General features: G+C 34.3%; 2 protein-coding genes across 3 annotated transcripts; one reads left to right on the forward strand and one right to left on the reverse strand.

Moving 5' to 3' along the window:
- Positions 1 to 1,747: 1,747 nt before the first annotated feature.
- Positions 1,748 to 16,225, reverse strand: LOC115968214 (methylthioribose kinase). 2 transcript variants are annotated; one of them, XM_031087529.1, is made up of 6 exons: positions 15,789 to 16,225; positions 14,956 to 15,265; positions 14,255 to 14,429; positions 13,953 to 14,154; positions 12,137 to 12,351; positions 1,748 to 2,079 (listed from the first exon to the last, which is right to left on the reverse strand). In XM_031087529.1, the coding sequence occupies exons 1-6, from the start codon at positions 15,972 to 15,974 to the stop codon at positions 1,908 to 1,910; spliced, it is 1,260 nt and encodes a 419-aa protein (XP_030943389.1). In that variant the 5' UTR covers positions 15,975 to 16,225; the 3' UTR covers positions 1,748 to 1,907. The 2 variants fall into 2 exon arrangements, with proteins under 2 accessions (XP_030943389.1, XP_030943388.1); XM_031087528.1 differs by lacking the exon at positions 1,748 to 2,079 and adding an exon at positions 11,006 to 11,334.
- Positions 16,226 to 18,075: 1,850 nt separating this feature from the next.
- On the forward strand, positions 18,076 to 25,031 carry LOC115968338 (triacylglycerol lipase 1). Its single transcript, XM_031087715.1, has 9 exons — positions 18,076 to 18,378; positions 18,526 to 18,636; positions 19,342 to 19,482; positions 20,056 to 20,166; positions 20,251 to 20,394; positions 20,479 to 20,519; positions 20,613 to 20,689; positions 23,394 to 23,489; positions 24,586 to 25,031. Exons 1-9 carry the CDS (start codon positions 18,187 to 18,189, stop codon positions 24,909 to 24,911), a joined length of 1,239 nt encoding a protein of 412 aa, XP_030943575.1. The 5' UTR covers positions 18,076 to 18,186; the 3' UTR covers positions 24,912 to 25,031.
- Positions 25,032 to 26,242: the final 1,211 nt, after the last annotated feature.

The following is a 26,242-nucleotide window of genomic DNA, read 5'->3' on the forward strand; positions in this document are numbered from 1 at the left end:
TATTATTCATTCTGCTGCAGTATTTTCAAATTATTAATTATTCTGTTGTGACATCCCTTACTCTATTTGTTATATTAGTTGTATAATTGTATTATCTTTTATTTTATTTGCGGTAATAATTGTCCTGCAGTAGTTTCTTTTGTTATACTCCATTATAAAAGTTGTGTTGTCATAGTATCTTTTGTTATGCCTGCTGTGACAGTTATTCTGCTGTAACTATGTCTGTCACATCTAGCCTGCCGTACCATCTATGTGCCATCCAAGTATTGGGCATGCCTGGCTTGCGCATAAGCTGGCCTACAATATAAGTGTATAACCCCACGAGGCCAATCCCAACTCCCTTACCCACTAACTCACAAGCCTTGGTGTAACAGATGGGCTTTGGCCCATTAACGTGAAAAGGCCCCCACCCTCAACTGTTGTAACAGTTTGAGGAATGGTTTTGTGGTGAAACTCAACCGAAATATGAGAATCTTCTACAGTCTAAACATTTTTTTTGAGCTACTGGGTAAGACTTAAGAGACTGGATCAGCTATGGAGTGATGATAAAACTAAGTACACAAGCAAAGCCTAGATATGCATCTGCTAATACATGTCATATAATATGTTGAATTACAGTTCCCTGAAAAATAACAATAGAATAAATGAGGAGGATCATGAATCATGATTGAATAAAGAAGGAAAATATTCATAGGGAGGATTCCTTCTACTCCAGCTAAAGTCACAAAAGGCAATCTATTTTCATTTTCATAACTGCAACGAGACATCCTAGTCCAGCAAACCTACCATCTGATTCTGTATGCTAAGTATAACTTAACATGTAAAGCATTATATCCAAATAACATAAAGGATCATGCAGCCAAACACATCTTTCGAACTATTCTTGCCATTAACACAAAAACCAAGACCATTGCAAGGAAAAATAAAATCGAGCACTAGCTCATCATACATTATTGACTAGGATATCAATGACATCAGCAAAGCATGTGCAAGAGATCTCACACAAGGACAAGGTCTTGAATTTCCCAACAAATCAAAAATGTGTACTATATAACTCTCATCTGACCATCTTTGAAATATTAATTTCAAGGTCAAGTCTCACATCTGTATCTAATGCTAGGGCAAAACCATACAATTAAGCCATAAAATTTGGAAAACCTTTAAAGCACTTGTATCAGTGTAGCTAAATATAGCTATTTTAGCTCCATCAAAACACAAAAAAAACCATATAGCAGTGGAGCTAAACCTTTTTTTTTTTTTAGCTCATTTCTACAGTGCACATTTATCTATGGAAGTTCACTATAGCTTAGAGCTAAAAAAAAAAAAAAAAAAATTATTCCTTGCCCGGTTGTGTGTGTGGCTATGATAGTTGTATGTAGTGGATATCTTATTTTGTTGTAGTAGATATCTTATTTTATTGTAATGTTTATATTATTTTATTGTGTTGAAAGCTAAAATAATATCTGAGGACTAGCATATTTCTTCTGACAATTATAGCCCCCAATAGGTTTAAGCAAATATAAATTGTGTATAAAGAATAATGAGATGCTGATTCATTCAGTGGTAATACCTTTAACAGTCATTTAATACAAAAGTTCTCTGGCTGCTAAAAAAATGCATTTTAAGTTTTAACAAAACCATTCAAAATATTGATTATCAGGCCCACCCACCACTTTCATGGGCAGTGGAGAATGATAAAATCATATTAATAACAAGCAAGGACCTTCTGCAATCGCAGTTCACAGCATTGAAGCAATCAAAACAACAGCAATAAAAGGAAATCTTATTCCTTTGTCTTAATGTTGACATTACAACACACATAGTAAAAGTTCATTTACAAAGGATCTGGAAAATCTTGTCCGCAAAACCCCAATATTCAAGCAAACTATGATTTACCAATAACTTAGTTATGACTGGAGTTTTTGAATGGCTGAAATAACTTCAGTAATGGCATGGAATTTTCTCCTTTCCTTAAGAAGCAACTTTGCCACTTCAAGAGCCCGGCGTTCACAATCTGCTCGTCTACTAGCATCAGTGATTGATTCAAAATCCTCAACATGTGCAACACCAACAATTCTCCTGTCAATCAGAAGATACCCAAAATGAATCAATACTAGGAGTTAATATCAACACATTAGAAAAAGAATTTCACTAGAGATTCTAAAAGGATGAACATTAGCAAAATTATCCCTCATAAGAAATATATGAACTCATTATACGGCGTCATTGCCCTTTTCTGTTGATTAACCATATTACATCTAGAAAATACATAGTGATAACATCTTCACCCAATAGATAATATGCAATAAAAGTGAATTACGAATGACTCCTCCTTGTCAGAAGCTAATTAATCTAACATATTTTCCAAGCTTAGAAAATGTGTCCATGATTGGCATTTTACAACAAACACAACAATCCATAGTGAAAAGAAAAATTATCAATGAGTCTTAGTTCAATATTTTTTCTGAAGGTTTATTATTGATTCAATATGGCCACCAAAGAAACAAAATCAGGTGCCACGAGTTTGTTAAGAAACGCATTCTTCTATTGACAAGGATATTTGGCCTTTGTATTAGTGCAAATGATTCCGGAAAATGATCAAAAATATGGGGACAAGGCTTGATTCATTGTTATAGAATATGATTATAATCAAATATCTTCAATTATGGATTAACAATATTCTCTTAATTTCTTTGAAATTTGAAAATCTTCCATCAATTAGCATTTAGAGGTTACGGTCTGTTTGAGATGCACAATACCCCCTGCCTTAAGGATAGTAAGCTCTAAAAAGTGAAAGCAATATAGTTAAACTTTCAAAAGCAGTGAAAGGAATGAATATTGAAAACATTTGCACACAGAACACAGAAAATATATTGAAACCAAAAAATCTGTAATCAGATTTGTTACCTTATCATTTTGGCAGCACCAAATCCAAGTGTGTCATGGAACAAATCTTCCATAAATTTCTTTTGTACAAGCTGCTGAAGCTCAGGATTGTTATATATTGCAGGAAGATATGCCTCACCAGAACCACCCTTGTGCTCATCCCAAAGTGCAATGAATTTCTTGTGGAAAAGATTCCAAGTATCTTCAATTATCCTCAATATCCACTCCTTGTATGTCTGCACAATAATTCCAATATCAAATATGACCCTTAAGAACAGCTAAAGAATAAGAAGTAATAATGTAAACACCTCAAAGCAAGGCTACAAGTCATGCTTTCTACATAAGGAAACTGCAATAGATAGTTTCCTTAAAAAACAAACAAAAGCAAAGAACTTCACCAAAAGAAAAAATTGTTACACCCCACCCATCAAACAGGTCGGATAGAAGGTTGTCCATCCACTACCTAATCAATTGAGAGGAAAAAAAAATTACAAGAAATAAATAGCGACGTGGGCTTGTGGGGTAAATGTCATACAAAATAATAATGTAGGCAAGAAGCTATGTTTGTTTGTTTGCTATTGTGAAAATTGATTTTCAATTGTAATCTTTATTGCACTGCCATTTTGGAGTAAAATGGCTTATGGATAATTTGGGAGAAAATATTTTATGCCAAGTAAATAAAGGACCCTTTGGGACTACACTTTGTTGAAGTTGTTGTAAAGAAAAGGGGTCTCTCCTACTAAGGGGGCATCTTTTTCCATGTTCCATTCTCTCTTTTCCCACAGAGATAAATTAGTGAAAATTTCAATATAGTTTCAAAGTCCAAGCAAGAAGGGAAAGATCAGTCAAAAAATATGAATGTCACGTGTTTATTATTTACTGGCAGTCTCGTATTAGCTTCTACACCACTTATTTTACAGAAAAAGAAATGACTCTTAGAAATAAAAACCATTAAATTAAAAACAAAGAGGCTCTTACTTGTTTTCAATAAAATTATTTACTTTTCAAAAGAAAAAATAAAGACAGAGGCAGTTACTGAAACAGGACATACTTTTCTGTCATTCACTTAATCAGCATGTCCATTTTGTGCAAAGAAAGCCAAAATCAAGTTTCCAAGAAATGCTCCAATATCAAAACCCATAGGCCCATAAAATGCAAATTCCGGATCTAAAACTTGAGTTGACTCTTGAGTAACCATGATAGAACTAGTGTGGAGATCTCCATGTAGAAGAGCCTGGGCTCTCTCACAGAATCTAAAGGAAAAGAAACTCTTTAATATCTCATATAACACTAGAAAAAATAGAACTGCTACATGTTACAAAAAGAAAGTAACAACAGTGAGCAGGTACTATACTTAGATTTCAACTCAGCAACTTCAAGCTTCAAAACATTATCCTCTCGAAGAGCCTCAGCATCACGATCAAGATAAGGGGAAGTCCAATGGTTATACCGAGAAACCTTGTAAGGGTCAGAAAAAACAACCTGCTCAGTGAGCCTGCATAACTCCACGTTCCCACAAAACTCAGCAACTGCATAAAGCAAGAATGAGTCATATTACAATAAGGACCATATAAATATGAGACACCATTTACATCTAATTACAACACAATCACACGCTGAATAAACTCATCAAACCCAAAACATTTTTCTTTTCTTTTTGATAATTATAGTTAGGGGAAGTGGGATTTGAACTCTGGATGTCTTCATTGTAAACACCAAGAAGTATCTATTGAGCTACAAGGCTCTTCGCAACCCAAGACATAAAATTTAAGGAAAGTAATTCATAGTAAGAGCAAAAGGCAAACAACAAATAAACAAATCAAAACAAGTTGTGATCAATCTTCCCTGACTTGCAACACAAAATGTAGAAGAGAGTGCTAGCAAGACTATTGTCATCCCAACCAATTTTAAATTGATAAGAATCAATCCTCTGCCAACTTACTTAGATGCATCGGCACATTCAAAAAACAGAGTTAAACATTCACATGGATGGAAGTTACTTTGCAAAACTTAAACCATAGTCAGTTGCAATTATATATATAGTCTAGAAAGATATGGTCATATTGTGAAATAAAGACTCACAAAGGAGAAGATCATATAATACATGCCAGATACAATAACAATACAAAATTACGAATTGAGGTTCACACACCTGCACGTTTGTGCTCCGTGGTGGAACGATAAAGGAGGGATGTGAAATAAAGTGTCCTCGCCATGAATTCTGACATGTGTTCTGCCAGCAAGGGGTATTCAATTCCAGCAATCAACCCTTTTCTCACTATAATATGTGGAGGCTCCAAATAACGCATGCCAATCAAAGACATAGTCTGATCAAAATGATAAACTTCAGGCACATGCTCAGGATTCAATCGACCCAGCTCTCTCAATGCCATTGCCTCAAAATATGCCCGTTCCTTAGTCATTGGCCAAGATTCCCCTATACAACGCATGTATGGAAGAGCCTGCAAAACCGTATGGCACAACAAAAAACAATATAGAAGACACAACCACAAATGATCACCTCCAAGTAGTTGAACCGGAGCACGCAGAGAGAATATATGATAAATACTGCTAGCCACAAAAGCTTAAAAATATCATAATAAATTACTGAGTATCCCAACAGCTCAAGTTAATAGAGAATTCAAGTTTTAATCATTTAACCTTTATTCTAATTGTATATACCTTGATAATAACAACTAAACACCATGAATTTAGCTTGATGTTCAAGTAACCAAGATTGATACACCTTTTGATGATTATTAAGTGAAATTTCAGTTGCATAATATAGCTTGCAATAGATGAGCCAATCGTATTAAGAGTACACTTTATTCTTTCTTTAATATTCATATGTTTCACGAAAGTAAATTATTTTTACATCTTAACCTCTTTATTCAAAGTTTATTTGGGTCTTCTTTGAATTGTACATGCTAATAAATCCATTTCAAAAAAAATAATAATAATAATTTAAAAAAGTTGGGAGTGGCAAGAATGATCCAAACCCATTAACTTGCTTGTGAATTGCATCTTATAAATCAACCAAACGAATAAAGGTACATTGGTATTCCATATAGATGGGTATTAATTGGTAATTCATTGAGTTGCCCATTTAGTAAAACTTAAAAAAATTTATTTTACTTAACAATATTAACCTTTCAAAGTGATCAAAAACCCATGAAACCAAATACTCCATAACCTTCAACATTACCAAAATCTTTACACTACTTGTGTCAACTCGTGATTGGATTTCAACACTTTTACGAGATTCCATCATAGAAATTTGAGCATTTTATGTTAATTTATGCACCAATTATGATTTAACACTTAAGTACGGAATGGAAAATGGTGTGTCCCTAGTATTATTTTTTTTGGACATTTCAAAGTTATTTTGGTCATTTTAGAAGGTCAGGGATATTTAGTCATTTTGGACGGTTAGGAGTATTTGGGTCATTTTGGGCATTCCATGGATATTTTGGAGGTTTAGAGGTGTTTTAATTTTTTGTCATTTTGGAGTCTTAAGGGATATTTGGATTATTTGGGCATTTCAAAGTTTTAAAGGGTATTTTGGCCATTTTCAAGGTTCTAGTAGTATTTTGGTCATTTAGGGTATTTTGGCTTTAATTCTAGAGAGTCCTAAAATAATTATAATTATATTTATATTTATATATAATATATATTGTGTTTATATATGCACATGAATTTAATGATAATAATTGGTTAAATGGGTGTGTTGGTTTTATAAATAGATAAATAGTTGAGTTGATTCCTGCTTAAATTAAATTAAATGGGGGTGAATAATGAATATTTAATATGTATTCAAATGGGTAAACATATAAATTCAAAACTCATCTAACCGACCACCCCTACCTATTCATTTCTCCAACACCCAGCCATTTTGAGCAGCAATGAATATGATATAAAAAAGAAGAGGTTGAATCACTATTGGTGGAAACGCAAAATGAATCAAATGAAGAGTGAGATGAGACTAGTCACTAATGAGAGTAGGACGACTTCTTTTGATATGGTGTCTCATCCGACTATTCCATTCCCTACTCATACTCATAAGACATCCACAAAATCCGTGAACCACCTGGATGGTGAGAGTGAATGGGAGGGCTTTTATTAAGAAAAGAGAATAAGCAAATGGTTGGGTACATTGAATCTGGTCGATTGTAAGAGTAAGACTAGTCCAAAGGAGAGACAAAGTTGGTAATTGGCTACATAAAAGTATGCGGGTTTTTCTTGTTCAAAGAAGGTGGGAAGAACTGGATTCTCCATTTGGAAAACTACAGAAAAATTAAAATGTTTTTGGCATGTTCTTTGAAGTTTGAACTTACATACATAGCTACCCAAAAGGAAATTCTCTCTCATCTTAAATTGAAAACTGGGACCATTGGATATACACCAATAAATCATAAGTTTTGATATGCAATACAAGAATTTGATAAATTTTTTTTTTCTTCCGTTTATGTTTTTGTAGGAGGAAAAATTTTAAGCCAATTATAAAATATCACATCAAAATTTAGAGGCAAATTTTAAATTAATGTCATTAAATTAATTGAATTAGATGATGACGTGTATGATTCAAATTGACATCACATTGATATATCAAAATTTGTTATGTGTCATTTGGCTCACAAGATAAAGATAAATTTTTTATTCAAAATTTATGGATAATTATCTTTATTAAAATAAATAAATAAAAATAAATTTTTTATTCAAAATTGATAGATAATTATTTTTATTAAAATAAATAAATTAAATAGAGATAATTATTTATCTTTATTGATTATTATTTTTATCAAAATAGATAAATAGAAATAATTATTTCTAAGAAGAATTTAGACCAATCAAAAGTCTACCACATACTTTTTAGTATATCAATTCAAAGTAGAACTTAATCTCTGAAATCACTATAAATAGAGGACATCCCCTCTTATTTTGAACACCAAGTCTTCAAGAGGTCCAAACTCTGGAGAAATTCATCCAATTAAAATAGAGATTGTACTCATTATTCATCAATACAATTTATATTTGCAAACTATATTTCTTTTCAATTGTTTGATTTTCTGCTATTGAGAAATTTTGTGTTTACAGTTTTACACAATGAGATTAAATCTTAAAGCTCCAAAGTTCATAGACTTTTTCACCCAAATCATGTTGAATTTGAAACATTTCAAAAAGTTTTTTTTTTTATTAACTAAACAGCAAGATTATATACTTAACTTTTAATTCAATGTTTCTTTATACTATACTGATGAATACTTACAAAACACAGTTCCAAAAAAACATCCATATATTGGAGCCGATGATAGGGGAAAGGGGGTCGAACCACATACGTGAGCAGAAAAAAGAGAAGTGGAGTCTTGATCCTCTCAATTGCAGACTCTTCCTTTACTCGCACAAAAATAGCACCATGGCTCAGATTAAGTATTTGTTTATGAAAGTTCAAAAACGTGTAAAAACACCTTTGAACGTTTAGACCCCCAAATACCAACTTAACCAATTCAAGCAATATGTTAAACAACTAGTGTGCGGAAACTTAACATATGCTATAATATGAAATTGGTTAAAAAACTATCTAAGCCATAACAAAATAAAATCCACAGCAGATAATAAAAAGGCAAAGATAGAGAGGAAGGAAGATGCAAACACAAAGACAACACGCGATGTGTTATCGAAGAGGAAACCGAAACCCTCGGCGTAAAACCTCTCCGCCGCCCTCCAAGTGGTAAACAATCCACTAGAAAATACAGTTGGGATACATGGACAGCAAAAGACCCTCCAAGCCTAATCTATCCAGTGCACCTAAGCCCTCCAAGCTTCTTGCTCCAACGAGGTTGCGCCGAACCTTTTTCTTTTCTAGTTTCCCGGATTCCGCTACTAGACCGTAGCATCAACCAATGAAGATTGGTTCCTTCCTAACTGCTTCCCAGAAATCCAAACAACTGTCTCACAGTGATGATGATGGTGAGAACCAGGTTTGGTATAATGCCTCTCAAAGATTTGACAATGGAGAGGAAGAGAGATGAAGAATTTGAAGAGACTCTAAGGTATAGATTGTGGGTAAATCAATCTTGTTTTTCTTTAGGGTTTCTCTCTCAAAATTCCCTCTGGAATCTCTCTTTCAATCGTGGGTAAAAGGGGTATTTATACTAGAGTGGGAGAGGAATGTGAAACGTCAGGTTTAACAAAACAGGGGTGGCTCGCGGCTTGACCTCGCGGCTTGACTAAGTCGCGAGATCCAGTCGCGAGATAACCGTATGGCCAGTTGTCCTGTTTTGTCCTGTAGTACTCCAGCTTGCATGACTGTTCACCTTCCAGCATGCTTGGCACGTGTGCTGCGTCTGGCGGCTTGCAGCCGTAAGTCACCCGCGAGTCCCAGCTGCGAGTCTCTGTTTTCTTGCACACTCTTGAGCAATCTTCACTCTATCTCACTTACTACCCTTACATCAAACCCACCTAAATACAGGGTTACTAAATGCTGAATTACAAGCAAATTTGGCACGGAATAAAGCCAATTAAATGGTTGAATAAATTCAACCTTACAGTTTACTTCTTTGATAATCATTGCAACCATGCAAGCATTTGAAGCAGTGCAAGACCAACAAGGTGGCTTCAGTTCAGTCCCTGGTGGATGCGCTTTTATAATGAGATTGAAGAGACTGCTAATGAGTTTGGAGCTGGATACAGCAACCGACCGCTGAAATCTGCCACAGAAATCATTTGCAGACTCTTCCAACAGAGAATATCAGCAGAAAAGAATGTGCAGCGAATGAGCTTTGTCTGTTGTGTTGTGTAGCATAAACTAGCAACAACAAAATTCATGTTAGCGCAAACTATATTACTGGCTAGTCTGGTGATAAAAGAGAATAGGCAGACTCCTTGAGGATCAATTAAATGGATTGAAAGTTTTGTGAGGATCGAGGCAGGGTATGCAACACCACATTGGGTCTATGACAGATATCATAATTGGGATCAGAGGCAACAGCCACGTTTCTCAACTGCTGTAACAGTTTCAGGAATGGGTTTGTGGTGGAGCTCAACCACAAGAAGAGAAGGTACTACACATCTTTAACATTTTTTGTTGAGCTGCTAGGTAGGACTTAAGAGAGTAGATCAGTTATAGAGTGACAATTAAGGCTACGTACAGAAGCAAAGCCTGGAACTAAAGTCGCGAAAAGCATTTTCTTTTCATTTCATGGCTGCAACTCGCATAACAGAGACATCGAACCTACCATCTTGTTCTGTTCTCTAAGTAAAACATAACATGTACAGCATTATATCCAAATAACCTAAAGGGCTTTGCTAACTAGGATATCAATGACATCAGAGGAGACATCTGATTTAGCTTAAGGCATGTGCAAGATATCTGACACATGGACAAGGTCTTGAATTTCCCTTCAAATCCAAATAGGTCCGATATAATTATCATCTGACCATCTTTGAAAGGTTAATTTCAGGGCCAAGTGTCACCTGTCTTGACCAATCTGATGCTAGGGCAAAACCATACAATTAAGCTTCAACAAATTGAGTAGATCAGGGTCTCAAGTAAGAGCTGCCAAGCCATAAAAATTGGAAAACCCTTATACAAACCTAATGAAGAACTTTGAGGTGAATAAGTTTTACTTCAACATAATAAGAGCATGCACACACACATGGAAGCCAAGTCAATCAACATCTTAGAACAGTAATTTTTTTAACAGAAGACACTCGAAACATCTTTTTATTTCTGTTTGGAGGAATGCTACTCAAACTTCCAGGGAGCTCATTCTAGAAATAATTAATAAGTATGTGAATGTGTTCATAATCCTGCATACCTGCGGCTCTGAGGAGTAACTTCAAGGATAAAATCCACAACAATATTCCTGCTTGGTCCCAAAACAATAACTGAGGCCTAGCATATTTCTTCTGACAATGATAGCCCCCAACACATTTAACCAAATATCAATCGCGTATAAAGCCTTTAATAGCCATTGTATACAAAAGCTCTCTGGGTGCTACAAAAAGCATTTTAAAGAACCATTCAAAGTATTAATTATCAGGCCCGCCCATCACTTAAATGATAGAATCATATTAATAACAAGCAAGCACCTTCGGCAATCACAGTTCACAGCAATGAAGCAACCAAAATAACAGCAAAAAAAAGGAAATCTTATTACTTTGTCTTAACGTTGACATTACAATACACATGGTAACAATTCATTCTACAAATATCTGGAAATTCTTGTCTGGAAAACCCCAACATTCAAGCAAACTATCATTTAGCAAAAACTTAGTTATGACTGGAATTTTTGCATGGCTGAAATAACTTCAGTAATGGCATGGAATTTTCTCCTTTCCTTGAGAAGCAACTTTGCCACTTCAAGGGCCCGGAGTTCACAATCTGCTCGTCTGCTAGCGTCAGTGATTGATTCAAAATCCTCAACATGTGCGACACCAACAATTCTCCTGTCAATCAGAAGATGCCCAAAAAGAATCAGCTATAGGAGATAAAATCAACACATTATTAGAAGAATTTCACTAGAGATTTTAAAAGGATGAACATTAGCAGAATATGAAATATGCAGTGCCATTGCCTTTTTTCTGTTAGTTAACCATCTTCCATCTAGAAACTACATAGGGATAATATTTTCACTCAATAGATAATATGAAAGAAAAGTGAATTACGAATGACTCCTTATTGTTAGAAGCTAATCTATGTAACATATTTCCATGCTTAAAAAATGCGTCCATGATTGGCTTTACAACAAACTCAAAGCAATCCATAATGCAAAAAAGATTTGATAGGGTGTGGACAAGGCTTTATTGATTATTAATGATTATAAACAAATAACTTCAATTATGGAAATAAAAATGTACTCTTAGTTCTTTGAAATTTGGAAATCTTCCATCAATGAGTTAGTTAGCTTCTGAGGTTAAGTTCTGTTAGAGATGCACAAAACCCTCTGCCTTGAGGATAGTAATTTTTATAAAAACAAATAATAATAATAATAATAATAAATTGATAAGCTACACTTGCACCCAATGGGTCTTGAACCCACAACTAAACTTCATCCCATTATTATGAGAGAAGGTAGTGCCATTTGAGTTATAGCCCATTGGTTAAACTCTAAAATAGAGAAAGCTCTAATATTTGAAAGTAATATGGTTAAACCTTCAAAAGCAGTAAAAGGAATCAACATTGAAAAATTCTACACACAGAACACAGAAAATAGAGTGAAAACCAAAAATCTGTAGTCAGTTTTGTTACCTTATCATTTTGGCAGCACCAAATCCAAGGGTGTCATGGAACAGATCATCCATAAATTTCTCTTGTACAAGCTGCTGAAGCTCAGGATTGTTATATATTGCAGGAGGATATGCCTCACCAGAACCATCCTTGTGCTCATCCCAAAGTGCAATGAATTTCTTGCGGAAAAGATTCCAAGTCTTTTCAATTGTCCTCAAAATCCACTCCTTATATGTCTGCACAATTATTTTAAATATCAGATATGACCCTTAAGAATAGATAGAGAGTTACAGAACTAATAAGTAAACACCTACAAGCAGGGCTACAAGTCATCCTTTTTACATAAGGAAACTGTAATAGATAGTTTCCTTAAAAACAACCAACAGCAAAGAACTTCACCAAAAGAAAAAGATGTTATATCAATAGAGTAGAAGCATTATACGAATCAGGCTTCATTTCCTTCCAACTGTCCAGCACTTCATAATGAACTCATGATCACAAGTTCTGTATACAATGTTTGACTATAAACCATAGTAACTTTGAGCTTAAGTACTTTATCTTCACTATAATCGGATTAAACATCTTTTCATATTTCTTACAAATCCATCAATGAACTTCACATGATTATTTCATGCTGGCATAACTGGAGTTGTAGAAATTTGGGACACATAGTTTAAGCACACTCTTTCTTTCTTTTCTTTTTGTTGCCACTTAAGAGGGGAATACTCGTAATTTGCATATTAATATCTAAGCAAGTATAATAAAACCAGTGCTAGGGTTAATGAAAGACCCTAACACAATTTTCTCCAAAATTAACAGAAATTAATGGCAGCATATTCAATGATGGAACTGCAACAGATCCTAAGATATATAGGATAAAATTATTAAGAGAAGCAGTAAGGTCTTCAAAGCATAGAAATAAAGAATATTACTGTGGATAGACAAAATTTCAGATAGTAATCCAGCAGGAGAAGTAACATGCACTAAAAAGCAAATGCGGATCCAGGGAAAAATATTAAAATTACATACTACAATTAAAACTGAGTACATAACACAACAAAAAGCATACACCCACATACATAGCATGTAAATAACATTATTTAAAAGAAACAAGAAAGAGCATAAAAATACTGTATTCAACCACGAATGGCTCCAAAACATATCCAAATACAAACACTGCGATGATGAAAAAACCAGGCCATATAAACTCTAACATACTACTACTACTAGACTTTATTTCTTTCGACATAAAATCGTCAATGGACAATGTTTTCTTATATAATAACATTTTCTTCTGTTTGTTTGCTTGAGTGTAAATTCATTTTCAAATTTTACTCTTCATTACACTGCCATTTCGGAGTAAAATGGCTTATGGATAATTTGGGTGAAAAAAAAAAAACTATGCCAAGCAAAGGAAAGGGCTTTTTGGCACTAACACTTTTTTGTTCTTTTTGGTGGTGTTGTTGTAAAGGAAAGGGCTCACCCCTATTAGGGGGAATCTTTTTCCATATTCCCATATATCCTTCTCTCTTTTCCCATATTTTGAGAAAAATTAGTGAAATTTCAACACAGTTTCAAAGTCCAAGCAAGAAAAGAAAATTCAGGTGGAAAATCTGAATGTAACATGTTTATTATTTACTGGCGTTAGATTTTTCTTCTTTTTCTGATAGATACTGGCATTACCTTCTGCACAGTTTATTTTACAGTAAAATAAATGGTTTGTAGAAATAACAAACATTAAATTAAAGACAGAGAGGCTCACACATTTTTTCAATAAAATTACTTTTCAAAAGAAAAAATAAAGACAAAGAGGTAGTTACTATAAAACAGGACATACTTTTCTGTCATTCGCTTGATCAGCATGTCCATCTTGTGCAAAGAAAGCCAAAATCAAGTTTCCAAGAAATGCTCCAATGTCAAAACCCATAGGCCCATAAAATGCAAATTCTGGATCTATAACTTGAGTTGACTCACGAGTAACCATTACAGAACCAGTGTGGAGATCTCCATGTATAAGAGCCTGGGCTCTCTCACAGAACCTAAAGGGATGGCAACTCTTTAATATCATAAAACACTACAAACAATAGAACTGCTGCCACATGTTATAAAAAGCAAACAACCACAATGAAGGTACTATACTTAGATTTCAATTCCGCAACCTCAAGCTTCAAAATATTGTCCTTTCGAATAGCCTCAGCTTCAAGATCAAGAAAAGGGGAAGTCCAACGGTTATACTCAGAAACTTTGTAAGGGTCAGAAAAAACAACCTGCTCAGTGAGCCTGCATAATTCCACATTCCCACAAAATTCGGCAACTGCATAGAACAAGCATGAGTTAGACTACCATATATGACAATCATGCTCTGAATAAACTCATCAAACACCAAACATAAAAAAATTGTGGAAAATAAATTCATAGTAAGGGAAAATAGGTAAATCACAAATAAACAAATCAAAACAAGTTGTGGTCAATTTTCCAGACTAACGTTCAGGCTTAGCCATAGCTGATTTAATGTTACAACACCTGAGTTGCAACACTGTGTTGTAACACCAAAAGGAGAAGATAGTATGTTTGAAGGTGCTGATGCATCTAACTATGTTGGTGGAGGTTTGATTCCAATCATTAGTTTGCTTTAGAATTGATTGGGGTGAGAATACTCTTGCTTGCACTATCTTTTACAACACAGTGTTGCAACTCAGGTGTTGTAACATTAAATTATATATATATATATTGTGAAAACAGACTCATAATGTAGAAGATTATATAAAACATGATGAAACCAATAGTAATACAAAATTACAATATAAAAGGCTCACACTTCAATAGGAAATATCACACACCAGCACGTTTGTGCTCCGTGGTAGAACGATGAAGGAGGGATGTGAAATAAAGTGTCCTTGCCATGAATTCTGAAATGTGTTCTGCCAGCAAGGGGTATTCAATTCCGGCAATCAACCCTTTCCTCAGAATTATATGTGGAGGCTCTAAGTAACGCATGCCAATCAAAGACATAGTACGATCAAAATGATAAACTTCAGGGACATGCTCAAGACTCAAGCGAGCTTGCTCTCTCAGTGCCACCGCCTCAAAATATGCCCTTTCCTTAGTCATCGGCCATGATTCCCCTATACAACGTATGTACGGAAGAGCCTGCAGAATCACACAGCACAAAAAATTACAACAGAGGACACAACAACCAAAGACCATCTCCAAGTATATGATAAATTATAGCTAACCCCAAGCGCTGAAATACATACCGATTGTCCCAAAAAGCTCAAGCTATTAGGAAATGCAGAATTTAATCATTTAACCATTATTCTAACGGACTAAACACCATGAATTTAGCTAGATTTTCAAGTAACCAAGCTCGCCTTTTGATGATTATTAAGTGACAACTGAGATTGCAGATATTACAACATTACAAAACATCTTTTTTTCTTTTGGAATCCAATACATTTCGCAAAAGTGAATTACTTTCACACAATAACCACTTTGTTCAAAGCTTCTTTTGGTTCTTCTTCACAAAACTGTACACTCTAACAAACCCATTTCCAAGTTTTTTTCTTTCTTTAATTCGTGCTCTCTAACCCAACCAATAAAATGCAAAATGCCCAGAAAATCTATAAACACACACAGCATGAAAAACAAAAGGTACACACAACAAAAAAAAGACCTGCTTGATGACGAAAGAACCATCAGGGCCAACGATGATGAAGACGAAATTAAGGTTGCCATCTCCGACCTCCTTAACCTTGATGTCGTCGAGGTTGTTACCGAGCTTAGAGTGCAGAGCGGGCACGGTTTTTATGTACTCGATCAGAGACTTCTCGTCCAGAGGCCTGAACTCTGTGAAAGCCATTGTGATTTGTGAGCAGTGGTGAACAAAGTAGTGGCTTTTTTTTTAGTCTAAAAAAGAGAAGTGAGAGTGTTTGGCGTTATTCGAGGTTTTTTCTTTTTTGGGGGGGGGGGGAAGAATGGTCGAAAAGAAGAGGCGTGAGTCTTGCGATTATTCGTTGAAGTGATGGATGAGGAATGAGAATAGAGTGAGAGAGGACTTTTGGGAAAAAAAGATACTAATAAAAACACAGTTGTGTACAATGAATCTGGTCGGTTTTTGGACTTGTCTAAAAATAAGTCGAAGTTATTTATGTTAGCAGTATTAAAGATTATGTTTGGATAAAAGATTATGTTTGGATAAGTATCACACTAATAAATGAAAAGTGAAAATCATATTATTTTTGCAACCGTTAATTTTATTTATTGAATTTTGAAAAAAAAAAGAAGAATTTTGATATGAATGATATAATTTGGTATCATTTGATACAGAGAAGTTGGCATTTGATTAAGGTTACATGTGACCTGTGTATTATGGGTCCGTTTGAATCGAGCTTATTTTTGCTGAAATTGAAAACACTGTAGCAAAATAATTTTTAAATGTGTGAATAGTATCGTGAGACTCATTTTTAATAAAAAAGTTACTGAAAAGTAAAATTTGTGGGTTCATGACCAATACACGGATGCACTGTTCACGGTTGACTTAGTCAAATAGTATGGCTGAAAAAAAAAAAATCAGAAAACGCAGACGCAGCTATAATTCGAATCCAAACGGGCACTATATAAAAGTTTTTGCGGTTTTTCTTATTCACATAACATAAGTTGGAGGAACCTAACCGAATTTTAGGAGTATGTTTGGATATCGCTTATTTTGCTGAAATTGAAAACTTATTGCTGAAAGTATTGTAGATAAAGGTAAAAGTTAATTGAAATAATATAGTAGGGCCTATGAATAGTACCAAAAAGTGCAGTGGAGCCTATAAATAGTTGCAAAAATAAACTGAATAGTAAAATAAATTTAATTTTTCATCTCAATCCAAACGCACACTAAATTTTGATAAAAAAATTAAATAAAAAAAAAAAAAACCACTTTGGGTGCTCATAACTTCGACCCAAATCATGTTGAATTTTAATTTCCATTGATAAATGTGTGTGAATTATAATCTATATATATAATAATAGGAAAACCAAAGAGAAAATCCAATTAAATTTCAAATTGGAATTCAATTAGTATCTAATTTTACGCCATGTGTCTCATCTAATCTAAATTTTAGAATTTTGTACCAAGTGAATTAATTTAGGTAAAAATTGAATTTCAATTAGAGTTTAATTTTGCACCACGTGTCTCATCTAATTTAAATTTTTAAATTTTTGTGCCAAATTAGTTAATTTAATGTAAAAAACAAGAAATCCAATATAATAAACCATAAAAAAAACATAATCATATAACTAAAAGAATTCAAATTTATAAGTCATATATATATATATATATATATTAATAGCTAAAACAAAGAGAAAATTTAATTAAATTCTAAATTGGAGTCTAATTTTGTGTCACGTGTCATTGAATTTTTAAATTTTCCTGTCAAGTAAATTATTATGTGCAAAAATCAAAAGGTCTAAATTCAATAAAATTTTTTATTGAATTTTAATTGGAGTTCAATTTTACTTTATGTGTCCCATTTAATTTGTTAATTTTTATAAAAAGTAAATTGTTAAAGGTAAAAATTAAAGAGTCTAAATCCAATTAGATTTCAAATCATATATAATTATTTTTAAATACATCCGTCATATGCACGAAATACACTAGTTATTTTTAAAAGTTCTCAACGAAATATAGAGCATTCAATTTTATTTTTATATACTTAAATTTTAACAAAGACAAGGCAAGGAAGATAAGAATATGGACCATGGGATGTGGTAGGTGGGTAGGTGAGATGGAGTTTTCGTTTATATTTTCTCTCCGATTTTGAGAGATGAATTTTTGGTGGCTAGGCAAGAAAATGCCTTTAGGTTCCACCAAAAAAAAAATTCCATCTTTTCTTTCCTTAACAAACTTATTTTCTCTCATTTATTTTTTATCTTTCTTATTTCACTCGTAACATAAAAAATAAAAATAAAAACGGTGCGTCTCATGTAGTGGCAATCGCTTTAAGCAAAATTCTGTGTCCGAAAACGTATTGTAATGGGTATATTTGTGTTTTAAGCACTCCCTTTCCTTATCCAAATTTTTGACAATGGCGAAGTCAGTGGCGGCAGTGGCGGTGGTTGTGCGAAGCTTCCTCCTCTGTCTCTTCTCGTCCCAAATCGCCGCCGCACAATTCGCCGCGACACCTACCGGAATTCCCAGTCTCCGCCCTCGATTGCCAAACGACACTTTGTGTAACCATCTCATTCTCCCCGCCGGTTATCCTTGCTCCGAACACACGGTCTCTCTCTCTCTCTCTCCTTAATTAGTTTCTATTTTCAGAAACTTTTTTTTTTTGTTTTTACCAATTTTAGCAACCTGTGACCATGTGAGCTTTGAAGATTTTCCTTACAAAAATGTATTCTTACATTAGTCATTTCAATTATAGGTTCAAACAAAGGATGGTTACTTATTGGCCCTTCATCGCGTGTCTTCTCGTACTGGGAATATAAGCGAACAACGGGGTCCTCCGGTTCTGCTTCAGCATGGACTCTTCATGGTAAACTCTCTCTCTCTCTCTTTTAGCATACATTTGTGACCAGAAACAAAAGAAAAAGAAAATTGTATGTTTAAAAATAGGGGCTTTACTGAAAAGCCTCCGCCCAAACTTATTTAGTTACATTACACCTTTTGGAACTCTAGTTTGCTAAACTCGAGTTTCAAGTGAAAATCAAGTTTAGCTAACTCGAGTTCCAAAAGGTTAGCTTCTCACGTGGATTGTCTGATGTGGTATTTTCAATCAGACGGCGGCTATCTGCTTGGAACTTGAGTTTAGCAAACCAATTTCCAAAAGGGATTACTTAACAAAATAACTTCGGGTAGAACCTTTTTAGTGTTTTTTTTTTTTTTTTTTTTTTTTTTTTTTTGGGTAAAAACTAAATATTTGGCAACAAAATGCCAAAAATGGGCATGAGTATAGTTTACAATAAATATTTCACACTTACACTCCCAATGACTTAATATATGCTTTTCAATAAAATTCAACTGTATTTATTTGGAAAAGAATGAAAGATTTTTAATTTTCCTACAATTGGTGATTACAACAGTTACATAAAGGTATGCATGAGAGTGCTGCCTCGAAGTTTCTTTAAAAGCATTCTTTGAATAAGTTTTCAACGATGGGATTACGTAGTTATCGTTAAGAAGAAACTAGTTTACTGGCTTTACTTGATCTCATTGTTTCCTAGATTTTAAATACAAACAGGCAGGTGATGCGTGGTTTCTGGATTCGCCAGAACAATCATTGGGCTTCATCCTTGCAGATCATGGTTTCGATGTTTGGGTAGGAAATGTGCGTGGAACACGTTGGAGTCATGGGCATGTATTTTTATCAGAGAAAGATAAGGTTTATGCAGCTTATATGATTTGTCTCTCTTCCTATTATTAAGTTCTTTTTCCATTTAATTTTAGTTGGTTGTAGTAGCGGAGTGCCTGAAAATTGCATGTGAAAAGTCATTATCTTCTCTTATTAATTCCTTGCATTTAGTGAATGAACAAATTTATCATAACTGTTTGTAAATAGTATAAAAAATCTAGTGAGAAACTAAAACAGTAGGTGCGCCATTCTTCTTGCATCACTATGTGAGGGTTGAGTATTGAAAATCTCATAGGGGCAGGGGAGACAATGAAGGGGATTAGGAAAGGAATACATATAGAGGCTGAGTATAATTATTCCTAGTGAGACTGACATGCAACATAAATACAGTCTCAGGATACCAGTCAATCCCCAGATAAACTTACCTTGATATGTAAATGAACATGAACAAATTAGAACCTTGACAAAAAGGATTTAAGAAAACTTCATAGAAATTCTCTTCAAAACTCTTCTTCTTTTTCTTTTTTTTCTTTTTTTTGGGCGTCTAAAACATGCTTTGCTTATCTGTAATGTGACTAGGCTAAACTTAAGTTTTTCTTGCAGGATTTTTGGGATTGGAGTTGGCAGGAATTGGCTCTTCATGATCTTGCAGATATGATATGCTACATAAATTCAATAACAAATACCAAAATATTTGTTGTTGGACATTCACAGGTCTTACACCTCTTCTTTTACTATATACTCTTCTTGCCTTTTGGCTACTTGCGTTTTTATATACTTAATTTTCTTTTTGCTCAGGGGACAATCATGTCTTTGGCTGCATTCACTCAGCCAGATATAGTGGAAATGGTTGAAGCTGCTGCTCTTTTGTGTCCAATATCATACTTGGGACATGTCAGTGCTCCGTTTGTACTAAGAATGGTTAACATGCATCTTGATCAGGTATTCCCTATCTGCCATTATTGGATGATATGGTAGAAATGGTTCTGATGTTAAAAATGACCAAGATATATTTGCTTTGGACAGATGATTCTCGCCATGGGCATTCATGAACTCGACTTCAGAAGGTTATAAACTGCTTTTATCCTATTATTCTTCTTTTGCTTATACTTAGGCTTTAGTATTAAGTGTGTTGTGTTGAACTTCTACATGATCTTCAGTGATTGGGGGATCAACCTCATGGATTCCATCTGTGATGGCCATGTAGACTGCAATGACTTGCTATCTTCCATAACAGGTTCTTCTACTCTCTCTCTCCTCGCATGTGTGCATATTTGTGTTTGGACATGGCTCTATATATGCACTGTGTTTTCACATTCATTATGACATGTTTGTTGGAAGCGTTCTTTCTCCAATTTCTTGTTCAAGTGAAAGTGCTATGTAATATGCTTAGTTCCTATTTACCAAATATATACCCAAGTTTGGAAACTGAAAAGAAATGGAATTATGGAAATGAAGAAGGAAGAATTGGGTTCTCCCCTCCTTGGAACTTCAGGGAATTTTGCTTGACTTTTGAAAGCTATTCCTAAAGAACTTTACTAGCCGTTGCCATAAACTGCTCCTTTGGTAATTGCCTAGCCATTGCAAGCATTAAACCTTTCATTGGTGGAGAAACTATAACACTAGGGTAAGACTACATAATGATTTTATTTAGTTGTTCGAGAGGGATCTCCTTTTCTGTGTATTGCCATCTCTTATATAGACAAGAGATTGATGGCGGTTCCACATTTAAATTCTAAAAACTAACTGTGACTATCCATGCAAATAGGCCACATGTCTTTCAAAATAACACCCTCTATTCATGCATGCTTGAGAAGTCATGTCTCTGCCATATAGTGGAGCTAGGATTTTTGCTCAATTGATGCACACTCTAAATAAATTTTTTTTTTTAAAAATTATATAGTTAATTTATTTTTCATTATTTATTCAAAAATAATAATTTAATCAACCTCAATATGTTTATAGAAAATATGTTTATACTTTTTTCTTTTTTTAAGAGGAATAACCTTACATGAATATTATTCTAACTGATAAAGAATTTAATTCAAGTTATCAACTCTCTTTACAATATCAATCAATAGACCTAAAATTATCAGTTTCTCTTCTGATAAATTATAGGGATAACTTATGTACATTAACTTAGTTATTTCACATCTGGTTTCAGGTTAAAATTCAACACATGAAATATTTCACTTTTACTAAAATAACATCCTTTTAGAATTTATCTTTTTACTAATACCAGCTCTCTCTCTCTCTCTCTCTCTCTAAGAACAAGCTCCATTCCCTAAGTGATGGAGTTGAAAAATATGGGATGACTTTAGGCTAAGACTCTTCTTGCTACAATGAATTCAATGAGTCTAATGTTGGGACCAGTTTTGCAATGGGGCTTGTTGACATCAAAGTTAGTTTTGGGTTTGATATTTAGGTTCAAATGACTTCAGGTTTTGAGTTGGGCTTTGCAGTTTTGTGTCTTTATGGAGAAGAGAATGAGATAAAGAGAACGATAAAACTCTTCTTGCTACATTGAATTCATCGAGTCTAATGTCTGGACCAGTTTTGCAGTGGGGCTCATTGACATTGAACTTAGTGTTGGGTTTGATATTTTGGTTCAATTGACTTCAGGTTTTGAGTAGGGCTTTGCTGTTTTGGGTCTTTATGGAGAAGAGAATGAGATAAAGAGAATGATAAAACTATTCTTGCTACAATGAATTCATTGAGTGTTGGGACAAGTTTTGCAATGGGGCTTGTTGACATCGATGTTAGTGTTGGTTTTGATATTTAGGTTCAATTTACTTCAGGTTTTGAGTATGGCTTTGCTGTTTTGGGTCTTTATGGAGAAGAGAATGATTTTTTTTAATAATAATATTACAGTACTTTATGGTTGATTCTAGAAAACCTGTAAGAGGGGGGGGGACTTACATGGATTAGGGTAAGTGGGGTTTATTGTTTGTTTGGGGGGGGGGGGGGGTTTATTGTTTGTTTTAGGGACTGCTTCTAATTCTTCTTCTTCTTCTTTTTTTTTCTTTTTTATTTAATCTATCCATAAGTTCTTAGAAATTTTAAGGAGTTCCAAATTTTTAACAAGGTTCTCATTATTTACCCATAAACTATTTTTAGTGGATACAATTGTAAAAGGATTTCAATTCTTTGTTATGTTTCATAAAACACCAAAACCTTTGCCATGCGTAATTCCATGTAATGCTACAGTACCTGTCCTCCCAAGCACGCTTGACATCTTAATATACACACTGTATCAGCCTAAAATTTGATCTTTAACAAAGTTACTTTATAAGATAAAATTGGGTAGGCTGAGCTAAATCCGTCCAATAATATTGGGCCTTGAAATATCCTTTTTTTTGGGTAATTGCACCCACCCACACACCTGGAGAATCTTGAGCGCTCGATCTCACTTTCCACTTTATTCTTACAAGGTAAGGATGTGCCATTTGAGTTAGAGTTCATTACAATATTGTTTGAAGGACTTCATGTAAAGTGAATTGGCCAACCCCAAAATTGAATGCTTAGGTCCTACCTTTGTAGGCATAATAACATCCCCACTTTCTCACTCCCACATGCCAGGCTTTGCATGCCCACATTCTTTTAGGATTCTGGATCTCATTTTCTTGGATGTGCAAATTCTTTTGATAAAATAGTTACTGCAATGAGTTGATAACTTGGTACATGGTTTTGTACAATCGTTAAAGAAGACCAAACTTTTTGTTTTTTATTATTCTTTTTAATCAAGTTGTGTATATGTTTAATAGTACAAGGTTGAAATAGATATAGGTTTTGGGTTCATATTTATAATCTTTGAAAGTAATAATTTAGCAACTTAATGAAACCAAATTTGGGGAAGGTGCTCTTATGCTATATTATAAATGCTTGATATATGTGTTTATTTTCATTTAACTTCTTTTGAAGGTGTTTCAATAATGTTGCAGGGAAGAATTGTTGCTTCAATAACTCGCGTGTGGATTTCTATCTTGAATATGAACCACACCCATCATCTTCAAAGAACTTGCGTCATCTTTTCCAAAGTATGTTCTACAGATTTTCTTTTAGCTGCCTTCTGTAGTTGTCAGTTTATCATCCTCTTAGACTAAATTCTAGTAGTTTGTGTGATGTTTTGTGTAATTCTTAAAAACTTGTTTTGCACTTTGATAGTTGCAAAAGTGTTGAGGCTGATATTTTAGGAATGCTTCAGATTTTGTTATCATATTCTCATGGCATTGCTCTTTGTACTGCTATAAGTTGTAGTTTAATTTATAAGCTAATAACCCGGTGAAGTCTGCAATGCACTTGAAGAACCATATATATTTTGGTAGATTTAGCCTCTAGAATATGTGAACTAATCACTAAACAAAGGTATTATATATTTACTATATAAATTTTTATATGTGTTCAGTGCTCTCGTATGTAATATCTATGAATTTGATTGAAGAATTTGAGATGGAAAAAGAGTGTTTATAATGCACATGACTAGAGTTGCAGTGTTGCACCCCTTTGACCTTTGTAGTATTTTCTTTGCAATTCTTGCTCTTTTTCTTTTGGGGGGGAGGGAGGAGAGGGAGGGTTTTGGTGGGTAATACTCCAATTTATTGTTGAATGGAATACCACCTCCATGATAATTTTATTGTTGTTTATTGACAGAGTGGGGTGTAGTTTGTGCATTTCTTTAATCTTATACTAAGCTTTTGGTGTTAAATGATTGTCTTACAATTAATTAATAGAAATCCTGTGTACAACTTCTTCTTCCCCCCCCCCCCCCCTTAATTATGATGGAACATAAAGGGGGAAATTGGTTGTCAGCTAAGATCAAGATGGTTATAAATTAGATTTTTACCTAGAGGCAACTTCAATGGGCTCTTCTTTAGAATAAAAAAAGATAAATATTTTCTTTTCTTTAACCTGTTTGCGGTACTTGTTTATTGGAAGTGGAACTAATGTCTTTTTCAAATCTATCATATGCTTTTGTTAACATAACTTAGCTTGAAGAGAAACTTCATCCCCCCCCCCCCCCCCCCCCCCCCAAAAAAAAAAAAAAGCTCTATTTTCTTGGGGAAAAGAGAGGCAGAGGGTATGCTTTATGCTTTTGGGCAGTTTTGTTACAATAATCTCCATTGTGTCTTGTAGTGATTCGTAAAGGTAAGTTTTCCAAGTATGACTATGGATTGATCAAAAACCTGAAGCTATACGGTCAGTTGAAGCCCCCTATTTTCGATCTTGGTCACATACCCAAGTCATTGCCTCTATGGATAGCTTATGGGGGCAATGATGATTTAGCTGATGTTACGGATCTGCAGCACACTCTAAAGGAATTGCAGTCCAAGCCTGAGTTGCTTTATCTCGAGAACTATGGTCATATAGATTTCCTTTTGAGCGTAAATGCAAAGAAAGATGTTTATGACCATATGATTCGGTTTTTCAGGTCATGGGGAAAGTCTAGTAGTAGTTACTAAAATGAGTGCATGTAATGTGTAAATATATAGTTCTGGAAGTACTCTCTTTTTTTCTTTGAAACTCTCCACATGTGCACATATTGTAAATGTAATGATATCCCCCATCTCTCTTTTTTAGTCTAAAAATTCAGTTGGTATCAGCTTTTATTACGTTTTTCAGTATTTTATAAATAGTTATTTTGATTGTTATATTCAACTCGAGCACCCAGGAATTGAATCTGAGTGCACCCTTAACCCTTGTTTATGGTTAGAGGAGATGCCATTCAGTACTTGAACGTTCTATAAATTTTAAGCTAAAAGCCTAAAATATCTGTTTGCCTAGAAGGCAGGAGAAGAAAGATGAAAGAATTTTTGGGTTTAATTTCGGGAAAATTACATTTTACCACCTTAAACTATGCACCAGATTGCACTTTACACCATAAATTATCGGAATGTACATTTTGCACCCTAAACTATCACGCTTATCACCATGGTGTTACTTTTGTTTTTATGTTTGACGGAATTTTATTGCATGTGACAAGCACATGCTTCTTGCTTAGGTGAACAAACTCAAGAGATTGAAACACCCTTCTTCAAAATCAATTAAAACAAAAGCCAATTTTTTCACATCTCTCTATCTCGCGTGTGTGCCTCTTCCTAGAACCTCAAGTCCCACCCACCTCAGCTATCAATGTCAACACGCTTCTATCGCAAGGTTGGAATTACAACAGTTGCATCCTATTGTAGAAGTAAGATGGAAATCTTTTCCTTAAGGGGGGTATAAAGTTAATTGGGCTGCTGCTGTTATAATGCAGGATTTTTTGGAATGCGTATGGTTGGGTGTGTATATACTTGATGACAAAGGAAATGTCATCGTTTACCAAAAAAAGAAAGGAAATGCCATCAATTGCTATGTGCTCTAGAGGAGCTTTCTTATTAGGTATGGCTGACGCAACTGCATTTTGTGCTATTCAAGCTATTTCCTTTGCTCATGAAACTGGGATCTGAGAGGCTTTTTCGGAAACTGATGTGCAACAAGTGTTGAAAGCTTTGCTGAAGCCCAAACTAGATTCGTCAAGTTTAGTTATATACAGTGCATTTTGTGCTGAGTTGATGTGAGAGTAAATTTAAATTAAATTCATTTTATGGATCCAATCACATTGATGGTGGGATTTAATAAAAAATTACGGGTAGTCTTAATTCTGAAAACAAAAATTAAATTAAAAAGTAAACTTAAGAGAAAATTTTAGTTTTTTCCTTCTCTTTGGACGATGGTTGAGGTGTGTGGGGCCTGAGGTTTTGAGAAGAATTTGAATTTGGGAAGAGGCACACATGTGAGATAGAGAGATGTG

Source organism: Quercus lobata, chromosome 11 (assembly GCF_001633185.2).
Source record: "Quercus lobata isolate SW786 chromosome 11, ValleyOak3.0 Primary Assembly, whole genome shotgun sequence".
Classification (NCBI taxonomy): Eukaryota; Viridiplantae; Streptophyta; class Magnoliopsida; order Fagales; family Fagaceae; genus Quercus; species Quercus lobata.

Bases quoted from the DNA above. Each gene is read 5' to 3' on its own strand.
- LOC115968214 (XM_031087529.1), bottom strand. From the start codon at position 15,974: ATGGCTTTCACAGAGTTCAGGCCTCTGGACGAGAAGTCTCTGATCGAG. The intron at 14,430-14,955 runs GTGTGTGATATT...TGTTCTATGCAG, and splicing joins CACGGAGCACAAACGTGCTG to TTGCCGAATTTTGTGGGAAT. The intron at 2,080-12,136 runs GTAACAAAACTG...TCTGATTGACAG, and splicing joins GGTGCTGCCAAAATGATAAG to GAGAATTGTTGGTGTTGCAC.
- LOC115968338 (XM_031087715.1), top strand. From the start codon at position 18,187: ATGGCGAAGTCAGTGGCGGCAGTGGCGGTGGTTGTGCGAAGCTTCCTC. The intron at 20,167-20,250 runs GTCTTACACCTC...CTTTTTGCTCAG, and splicing joins TTGTTGTTGGACATTCACAG to GGGACAATCATGTCTTTGGC. The intron at 20,690-23,393 runs GTTCTTCTACTC...ATAATGTTGCAG, and splicing joins CTTGCTATCTTCCATAACAG to GGAAGAATTGTTGCTTCAAT.